This window comes from Gossypium hirsutum, chromosome A05, assembly GCF_007990345.1.
Source record: "Gossypium hirsutum isolate 1008001.06 chromosome A05, Gossypium_hirsutum_v2.1, whole genome shotgun sequence".
In the NCBI taxonomy this organism is placed as follows: Eukaryota; Viridiplantae; Streptophyta; class Magnoliopsida; order Malvales; family Malvaceae; genus Gossypium; species Gossypium hirsutum.
The window spans coordinates 16,667,345-16,677,495 of record NC_053428.1 but is presented as its reverse complement, the minus strand read 5'-3'; the positions used below and the strand labels follow the sequence as shown (position 1 = coordinate 16,677,495).

The following is a 10,151-nucleotide window of genomic DNA, read 5'->3' as shown; positions in this document are numbered from 1 at the left end:
GAAGTGGCTTTAATTAAAAAAATTAGGACCAATTAACTTTAAAGTCAAATGACATTTTCAATGCATTTTGACAATTCAAGTGTCAAATTGAATAAAAAATTAGGGTTAATTTTTTTTTAATTTGAAGACTTTTTTGATGTATTTTAAAAGTTTAAATACTCAATTAAATGAAAAATAAAAACTTAATTATTTTTTGAAAATTTTAAAAAAAAATTACACCAAGCTTAATATCATTGTGGTGTATTATTAGGACACCAAAACTCAACCGTGAATTTATAATAATAATAGTAATATAATTGCGGTGTATTATTAGGACACCAAAACTCAACTGTGAAGAAAGGTCAGAGAGACGGTGTTCTTATCCAATTCCAACTCCTTGGGTCAACTTTTGACCCCTAACTCTAACCACATTGTAACAGCCAGTCTAAAAGTGTTGGTCGTTTTTTCTTTCACTATTCAACACAGTTTCAAATATCCCCTACATTTAGTAGCATTTATTTATGTTTTTTTTTTAAGATCAATTTTCTCTCTCATAAGTTTTTTCTGTAAAGATAAATTATTAATAACGAAGCGTGCCTTATTTTTATGAGTCAAATTTTTAATTACGTGATTAAAAATGAGGTGAACAATTATTATATCCCAACTCATAATTATAATTTATTTATGAGCAATATTAAAATTATTGAATTATTTTAGTAAATTTAAAAATTTATTAGCAATTTTTTTTAATATCACCTTAGTTACTAAGTATTAATTGATGTTATATTAGTATTAAACATTGCCCATACAAGAAACAGAAAGAGAATCACTTTTATTACAATCAAATATTAATTTTTTTATAAGATATAAATATTGTGATTAAAGTTTAAAACCTCGGTTAATGAGTTTAGATGTAGAATAAAAAAATATAATCAATTCATAACAAAAAAAAAAGCTTCTTAAAATTCGGTAAAAAGACTTATGAAGGAATATTGAATTTCACAAATAAAATCAACAAAGTAATAAATTTATAGAAATTATATAGTTAATTAAAACAACACAAAACAAGTAACAAATTGTAGTTATAGTTGTGAAGTTAAAAGTAAAAAACAAAAAAAAAAAAAGTGGGTATGAAATGGTATAATTTTGGTGGGAAATGAGATAATAATCGTTAATATAGCAATAATTAACAGATTACAATCTTAATCCCTATAATATTGATCCTACGTGGCAATGGCTTTCCCGTTAATTGATCGCCTCCTTTTGGGTCCCACGCTCCATTAATCATACCCGCCTACCCAAAATTTATTGAATAATTAAAACAAAAAGATGAAACGCAATTTAAAAAGGCACATCTTTTTTTTTTGTCCTTCACAGAGAGAGGAAAGGAGGGGAGCATTAAAAAGGAAAAAGAAAAGAGAGAGAGAGGTTAAGGCTTAAGGTGTGAAATTTCGTGGTTTGTCTGTTTTTCTTTTTAATGGCGGAAGTAGAGAAGCAAGACAAACTTGCTGTAAATGGAGGCAAAAGGGAAGAAGAAGAGACGCTGTTAGAAGGAATGGCGGTGTTGGATTTCGACATGCTATGTTCCACGGTGGCTTTGCAAACGCAAGGCAAATGGAGGAAACTCGAAAGCGCCGAGGATCCTTTAGAACAAGGAAACGCCGACTTCGGTGGTGTTTTGAGGATGTGGGAAGGTGAAGTTGTTCTTGATTTCTTGGAGGACCGCCGCCTCGCTCTCGAATCTGCCTGGTCAGTTCTCTCTCTCTCTCTCTGTCTTGTTTTTCAGAACGAGGTTGTTTGTTTCCTCGGAAAATTAAAAAAATAATTCCGAGATAGGGGTACTAAAATTGTTTTGCTCCGTTTATTCTCATTTTTTCTCTTATCCCGAACATTTCGGAGGCCGCCAAAATATGTCAAAAAAATCCTCACTTTTTTTTATGTCGGTGTTAGAATGAATCTAATTCAATAGGAACCTGCTCTTTTTGCTGACCCTTTTTCATTTTTTTTTGTATATATATTTGCAGCATTGGTTTTCTCCTGTAAATTAGCTTGATTAATTTAAAAATTATTTAATTGGCCGATTAATCAATTCTGGCTGTTCAATTGAGTTTGTATCATAACTCATGAGGTTCACCTCATACCGTTTCCTTTAGCTCTTGTTTTGATGTTTTGCAACTGATGTTGATTGATTGTATTTATGTTTGTGTAATAGTGTGTTTTGATATTGCAGTTGCCCCTGCTATAGATTTGGGAAGAACATGCGGCGGGCTGGTTTAGGAATTTGTTTGCTTCAGGTAAAAAGTTTTTCATATTTCTGCATTCTTATACGTGTTTCCATGGTCTTCTTATGATATGCTAGTTTGGGGATTTTGCAAGTTTTTTGCATGTACCTTAGTTCCTGCCGTTCAGAGTTTATTGCTTGCCAAAGATGCTGTATTTCAACGTTTTCTGAAGGTTCTTAATGTGCTTTTGCAGGGAACTGTTTATTTCATCCTCGCAGTCACTGCTATTCTCAACTTTGTTGCCTTCTTCGTTACCAAGCGGAATTGCTTTCTGTATTTGGGTGTTACTTTCATCTTGTCTATTGGAGCATATTTGGGTTTCTTCCGTAGACAGATAAAAAGAAAATTCAATATTAGGGTGAGAACCTTTTTATATGTGGACATGCTTGATTCTTTTCCAACTTCATTCTCTGCTTAGTAATCATCGTTTATTCCTAATTGAATTTGTTGACCTCTTTATACCGACTGCGGATGTTATCGTTCCCGTGGATTGACATCAAAGTTTGAAGGTTTCAAAAGAACCAACTAGATTGAGGAAAGCCTGTCACGCATAACATGTTCCTTCGAATGGCATTTACTAGAGCCCAAATTGATCACTTGTGTTTAACAATACATCCACACATTTGAGTTTGGAAATTTAGCCCTTGCATTTCCTTGTTGCACTCCCACTAAATTTTCTTTATTCCTGTGATATGGCATTGTCGATGCTTTAAACTTTGGTTCTTTTGCATATGAGAATTATAAAGCTTGATAATTGTGTAGATATGTTAAAACTCAACTCATGTAGACAATTGTAAGAGATGGTCTTTTATTGATTACTTACTGTATAAGACTAGCTATCTTGAATTTCAACTACATATTTGACCGACCATCATGCTTTGCTGATCTTTTGTCTAGTTATTCACGCTTCTAGACTCCTGATTCGGTTGGGAATTATGCATGTTTGCAGGGCAATGATAGCTTATTGGATGACTGCGTCTACCATCTGATCTGTCCTTGCTGTACACTATCTCAGGTTCTTATCCTTTTCGAACTTTCAGTATTCTATTAACTCTATAATCTAAAAATGCAACAAGACTCATTCAACCAGTTACAAAATCAAATGTGGCTCGAATTTAAGTTCTTAAAATCTTTCATTTTCCTGAAGATTGATGAATAGGCTTTTTTCCTTTTAACATGGAGCAGGAGTCTAGAACATTGGAGATGAACAACGTCCAAGATGGTACATGGCATGGTCGTGGTGATATATGCATAGGAAGCTATGCTGAAGGCACCAAGCCGCTCTTTGGGCTACACCCTCCTCCTACCATGTCAATTAAGACCCCTGAACCCTGCAGCATGCAAAATGGTCTAAATGGCGATGATAATGGTCAAACATGAGAAGCTTACTCAAAAGATGTAGGCCAATATTAGGTGTGAAAGAGAAATTCAAACATCCGAGTCAATTTATTCTTTGATGGAGCGATGTTGCAGAGGTGGATTTAGAGAGGAAAGCTTGTGCAGCTTGGATCATCGAATCCTGCAGGAAGGAAGGGAGATCCAGAAGCATAACAGTGCTTCCATGTGCATAGAAGGAAACTACTTTGTATCAGTTTGGGGGAGTTTTAGGACATCCGATCCATCTTTAGATATCATTTTCACTTTTCTCAGAACACATTGAGCCTATTAGAGAACACCTTTTTCACCTCGATTGATTAGAGAACACCTTTTTCACCTTAATTGTTCTAGATGTTCCTCTCTGAAATGTATATTATCTTTATTCTAAATAATAGCTTGGAAATAGGTTGGTCACTTGTGTGTTAAATTGTATTTTGTATTTTCTACTCAAAAATGAAAAAAAGCGGTCATTATTAAATCAAAGAATAAATTAGTTTTTTTTTTAATTTCATTCATTTCTATTATTGAAAAATGGCATGGCTAACAGAATAATCAAATAATAGAATGTGATGTGCCATGTATATATAAAGATTATTTTTTAATAATATAGAGATTGATAAAATTTTTAATAGAATGATTAGTTTACTATTTGATCTAATGTATATAGATTAATTTACTTTTTTTTTAATAGAGATCAAAAAATGTAATCTAATTTCTAGTATAAAAACATTTATGATACTTTTACCATCTTAAATCCTAATTATTATTTTGGGTTTGAAGATGTTAATTATTATTTTTAGAATTCTCATTTACAAAGATATTAGTTTTAGGAGATTTTTAATTAAAAGTATTTTATGGTATTCAGAGTTTTTATTTTGGACCTTTCTTTCAATTTCTTTCTTTTTTATTCAAATAAGCAAATGTGATGAATATTAAATTTATGCATAAATTTTGGTCTAATGTGTAATTTGATATATGAACTTTGATTTGGTTTAATTATATACAAGAAACTTTAATTGCAGTTCATGTGTATATAGAATTTTGGTTTTGATTCACCTTTACACATTTAAATAAATGAATGCATGCATTTATTTTCATAGTAGATTAATATAATCGTTTGTGTATACTATATATCAACATAAAATAATGCTAATTTGATCATGTTGTCAATAATATGTGAAAATTAAATCAAATCAAATCAATATTTCATATATGAAACTGTACAAAATCAAAGTTCATCTATGACGTTGCACATTGGATTAATGTTCACATATAGTTTTCATATTTATCCTATAAGCAAACCCATGTAACTGTTATTCAAGAGGTTGATTGACATCAGTAAAATTAAGTGAGTTAAAAGCACTAGACATCCCCAAATTATGATATCCATTTCAAATTGATCCCTAAACTTTAAATTATTTTAATTACATCCCTAAACTATCAATGTTATATCAGTTAAGTCCTGTAGTTACTAAATTCATTAATTTAACTATTACAGAAGCCTTAGCATTCACTTTTTTTTCTCACTTTGACTTTATTTTTAGTTTTTATTTTTAAAAGTTATATGACAATGTTCCATTTATTTAAAATTTTCATTTTAAATTTAGCTACATAAGGTTTGATGTATCATTTAACGATTAAATTAATGGTTTTAATAACAAAAGAACCTGATTAATATAATATTGATAGTTTGATGATGTAATTAGAACATTTTGAAGTTTAAGGATCAATTTAGACTTGTCCAAGGACTAGGCTTGCAGAAAAAATTTCACACTTTGAGCTGGCCGGCCCAAATTAAATTTAAATAATAAAATAATTTTAAATTTAAATTTAATTATAAAAGTATATAAAACATCAATTAAAAATATAATTTTTAATATTTTATTATTGTTGAATATTGAAATGACTTTTGGGCGGGCCGAGTTGGCCAAAAAAACAGGCCTGGGATTGAAAAGAATTTTGGAACTAATCCTGGACTGGCCCGTGAGCACCGAGGAAATTTGATATAATTAACATTTTAATTTTAGAGGTGTAGGACTCTTCAATGAGTGTAGAGGGATTTGGAGATGGTGAGACTATAATTCAAAAAATGGTAAATTTCTAGAGATTTAAACTCCCATGTTCTCAAATGCAATTCCGGGGTTTATATTCTCACAAGACAAGAGGACCAGGTAATGACAAATTGAATGCCAAACTGTGAACCTTTTCCTAACACTATCCAATGCTAAAAACAGAAACAGAAGGGCTCATCCGAAATTGATCTCCCACCAATGAATGCTTGAAAAAGCAATTTGGGTTTTAATCCTTGGACCATCCAGTGGTCCCTAAGATGTTTTTTTCGTTTCCCCCAGTCTAGAGAAATAATAATTTTTTTTTTTTATTTATCTTTTACCTTGAGGGACCATCAACCTTTGTCCAATCATCCAAACCTACCAATAATTAATAGCGAAAAAATTGCAGTGTTTCAAAGCAATTCAATTGTTTACACCATCTTCCCCCAATTGACATCCAAGAAAACCTCATTATTTTAAGCTGATTGGTTGTTGAGCTTTAGGCCGAAACAAAAACAATAACTTCAACCACCATTTAAGTGTTGCCCCTTCTCTCGTGTTTCTCAATCCCTCAACAACCCACCAAGATAAGACAGTTGATTTTTGGCCCCGTTGGCCCTGCTTGCTTTCAAGCACATAAATTGTGTAGTTTCTCGACAAAGATACCATAATCTTTTAAGACAGCTACGTGCCTTGAACGTTGCCTTTCATCTTCCCGCCAATCCTCGTTTTCTTTTTAAACCAACTTATTGTCATTTTCTATAGTTTGACATGAGAAGGGAAACCACATTCCCTGCTTCTTTCAAGAAAAACCCATTTTCTTATTCTAAGTAAACATTAAAATATCTCATTGAAGGAAGCATTGCTCTGTTCCCTATCTGCTACAAAACAACCATAACATTAACACGAAAACAATCTGTATACTATTTTAACATTTTGAAGCCTGGTTTTGTCCTTCATGTCCCTTCTCCAACAGCTGCCCCCCCCCCCAAGTTAACTTTAACAATTAATTAAATAAACAAATATAAACCCATCAAACCGAAATGGATTGGATTGCCTAATGTCTCTCTTCTGCAAAATTTGTTATTTTATTTTATTTTCTTTTCAAAATTATAGTAGTCAAAGAAAAGGGCAAGAAAAATAAGGAGCTTAATGATAGTGTGCCATCTCACTTGCGAATTGCCATTCGTGGCTTTTTTTTCTCTTTCTAGCTGCAAAATCTTATTCACATGGTTGAAACTGGGAAATCTTCATTGTACTACTGTGGTTGCAAAACCCATTCAATTTGCGACGCTTGATTTCTCTGTTTTCGGGTGTTACAGTGGTTGCCATGGTGCTGTTGGTACCCTCGTTTTCTGATTTGCTGCAGTGGCAGTCCAAAACACTTACTGGGGTTCTCGTACTACTTGAGCTTGACACCATATCTACGATTGATTCGCTCATTTCATTATTCACCATCTCTTGCATTTCATTAAAGCATTCCATCATCTTCTCCTGTCAAAATCATCGTTTGATTGTTTCATTAATGTAAACTAATAGGAAATGAGCAAATTCCCTCTACTTTAAAACTAAATACAATTAATACTATTAAATTTGCTTACTTCGTTCACGTATTCACAAGACAAAACTGAGGTTTCGAATGATGGAAACTGCAACGGGAATAGCTCATGACATGCCAGAAGAAGAGCCGATGCTCCAATTATTGATGGTTTGAACTCTAACAGATTAATTTCTGCAAAAAAAAAAAAACAACAGAGTTTTCCTCATGAGTGTTTAAGCTGTTTTGTCATAAAAAAAGAAGAAGAAGATATTATCAGAAACGGTTTCATGTTCTGTTTTGTTACCATTACGAGCTTGGAAGATTATATTGGTTGCTCTGTCTTTCAATGCTTGTGTCAAGGGTGGATCTTTAAGTTGGAAAAGAGACACGAAGAAAGTGATAAAAGAGAAGGGTGTTATTGATCTCATTCGCCAATTCAAGGCATCAAGAACCAGAAGCTCCATTCGTTGGATAGCTGGGGGATCAAACATGAATCCTTCATCTCTCTGTTTCACCTTTATATTATTAGTCTTCTTGCATGAAGCAAATCAAATTAAGGAGATGAAAATTTAAGCTTTTTTTAATCCAAAGGGAATAGTTTTTTCTTTTACCTGGAAATCAGAGAAAGAGAAGTGTATTTCCTTCATCTTTGCAGCCAAAGAAATGCAAGCTATCACAAGGAGCCTCACAATCCATGGATTGCCTTGCTGCAAGTTCAAGATAATTTGCATTGATGTTAGCACAAATTGTTTCAATGCATCAACCCAGCCTCTGTTTGATTACCGATAATACAAAAAACGAAAACGCTGCATCTTATTCAAGGTTTTTGGGTTGAAACTTCATTTAACGATAAAGATGAAAAAGAGAGAATATTTATTTAGCTTGAGTAAAACATACCGGGATTTCCTGCCAGGAGATGAACCGATCCATGTAGTTAACAGCCAGGTATTGCGTGTAAGGATCCAGGTTACTAGAATACTGTGCCTGACAAACTAAAACAAGTTTACAACAAAATGCAAGAAAATAAAAGACAAGAATAGTAAACAACATTTTAACCAAAAAAAAAAAAAAACAGTATGGGATACCTGCAAAATGAGAGAAATGGCTTCCTGTCGGAAAGAAACATAGAAGTCACTCGTCTTTAAACATTGAAAGTAGTTGTAAGAAGGCATATGATCAGATTCAGAAGAGAAAAGAGCTGAAATGGTATCAGATTGATGTCCATCCAAGCTTGTCAACGGGTCTTCGAGATCAAACTTATCCATATCAATTCTCTCTTCGCTTTGATTTCCCTGGTACTTGTTTTGAAAATTCCGGCTGTCTTGTTTTGGTGTAAGAAGTAGTGTTGGAATTGTAGAATGAGAGAAGAAATAAATGGTGAGAGAGAGCGAGTAATAGTGATGGAAAAGAGAAGCTTCGCTTTCTGTGCAGAAAAAGGAGGAGAGTGAGTGAGTGAGTCACTGTGGAGTGCTCAACATTAGTTCTGAGTCTTCTCAGTCTCAGTAGCAGCTGCTCTATTTAACTTATATGTGCCTTGGTCCCTGCTGCTGCATACCCTTGCCTTTCTCTCTTTTTCCTTGGAAAAGAAAACCATATAATATAAATTACATATATAGAATCATACTTGTGTTGTGCCCACTTTTTCTTCTTTTAACAAAGACTGTAAATTCTTTCTAGTCTTTGATTACACATTTGTTGCATAATTTAATCCAAATTGAGTTCCAGATGTTAAAGCTAAAGGGTAGTGCTTTTGAAAAGCTAAATAATGTTCGGAGAAATGGATAAAGGTGCCATTCTTCTTTAAATTTTTAAACAATTCAATATTAAGACTTAGGTAGAGGGTGAATCTTCTTCGCCAATGGACCAAACATTAAAATTCAAAATATTTTTCAATTAATTATAACAAAATTAATATGTACATGTTAACAGTAATTTTATAATTATAAAAGGATTGTATTTGACTGAAATTTCATGGTTCAAATATTATCATCTTTTTTTATTATACCTCTTAAAATGTAGTAAATAAATTGTTTTATAAAAATTTCATTCATGATGTACTAAATGAATTTCCTTATAAAAAGTAATAATGGTAAAGCATGATTAATGAGATGGGTAGCCCACCATTAATAAATTAGTTATATGTGATTGGTAAAAAAAAAAAAAACATTAAATATATGATCACTTTAGTATTTATGAGCTACGTTTGTTTTGGCCATTGAATTCTCAAAACTATCGATAAGACTATTATGTTGTATAGCATAAGAGTTTAGGTTTAACTCAATCATCCTTTCTATAATACCAAAATGTAATTATATTCTAAGCTTTGCAATATAGTATTCAATAGGTTATTTCATCAAGTTGCATGTTTTTTGGATTACAAATTTTACAAATATGTTAATTCATTACTAATTATTATATTCTTCTAGATATAAAATTTTATAAAAATGAAATAATTAGTAAAACATAGATATAGATTATTAATTTTAAAAATAAACAATTATAAATTAATATTGCACATTGTGGTAAATAAAAATATTTTGTAAAAGTAAAACGTTATAATAAATAATTTACAATACACGAATAAAAGTTATTATGGATAAAATAATAGAAATTGATAATAAAATTTATAACTATATTTTAAAAATTTTATATCACTTATGAATTAAAACAATTATATATTTTAATAATTATCATCAATTGAAAAATATATATATATATATATCTAAATTAAAAATTATAATATTAAAAGCCTAAAAATAAATTATCAATTGTATTTTTTTTAAAAATATTTCATTAAATTAATTAAAAAATAATATAAAATATTTAAATTGAAAAAAATAAATAATTCATGTGTACAAATAGAAAAATTGAAATAAAGCAAGATTATGTATTTATGTTCTACTCATATCATTGGTAAAATCT

The 10,151-nt window shown here is 31.3% G+C and overlaps 2 protein-coding genes across 2 annotated transcripts; one reads left to right on the top strand and one right to left on the bottom strand.

The window, feature by feature from the left end:
• The first annotated feature begins 1,316 nt into the window (after positions 1–1,316).
• Positions 1,317–4,052, top strand: LOC107938228 (uncharacterized). The gene is made up of 5 exons (XM_016871321.2): positions 1,317–1,728; positions 2,210–2,273; positions 2,455–2,619; positions 3,211–3,276; positions 3,447–4,052. The coding sequence occupies exons 1-5, from the start codon at positions 1,457–1,459 to the stop codon at positions 3,639–3,641; spliced, it is 762 nt and encodes a 253-aa protein (XP_016726810.1). The 5' UTR covers positions 1,317–1,456; the 3' UTR covers positions 3,642–4,052.
• A 2,664-nt stretch (positions 4,053–6,716) lies between these two features.
• Positions 6,717–8,846, bottom strand: LOC107938215 (putative cyclin-D6-1). Its single transcript, XM_016871302.2, has 6 exons — positions 8,315–8,846; positions 8,127–8,213; positions 7,841–7,936; positions 7,534–7,735; positions 7,291–7,421; positions 6,717–7,183 (listed from the first exon to the last, which is right to left on the bottom strand). The coding sequence occupies exons 1-6, from the start codon at positions 8,492–8,494 to the stop codon at positions 6,911–6,913; spliced, it is 969 nt and encodes a 322-aa protein (XP_016726791.1). The 5' UTR covers positions 8,495–8,846; the 3' UTR covers positions 6,717–6,910.
• Positions 8,847–10,151: the final 1,305 nt, after the last annotated feature.

Excerpts from the sequence above, each read along its gene's own strand:
- LOC107938228 (XM_016871321.2), top strand. The coding sequence starts at position 1,457 with ATGGCGGAAGTAGAGAAGCAAGACAAACTTGCTGTAAATGGAGGCAAA. Across the intron at positions 1,729-2,209 it reads CTCGCTCTCGAATCTGCCTG|TTGCCCCTGCTATAGATTTG; the intron begins GTCAGTTCTCTC and ends TTGATATTGCAG. Across the intron at positions 2,620-3,210 it reads AAAGAAAATTCAATATTAGG|GGCAATGATAGCTTATTGGA; the intron begins GTGAGAACCTTT and ends GCATGTTTGCAG.
- LOC107938215 (XM_016871302.2), bottom strand. The coding sequence starts at position 8,494 with ATGGATAAGTTTGATCTCGAAGACCCGTTGACAAGCTTGGATGGACAT. Across the intron at positions 7,937-8,126 it reads TCTCCTGGCAGGAAATCCCG|CAAGGCAATCCATGGATTGT; the intron begins GTATGTTTTACT and ends TTGAACTTGCAG. Across the intron at positions 7,422-7,533 it reads AATCTTCCAAGCTCGTAATG|AAATTAATCTGTTAGAGTTC; the intron begins GTAACAAAACAG and ends TTTTTTTTGCAG.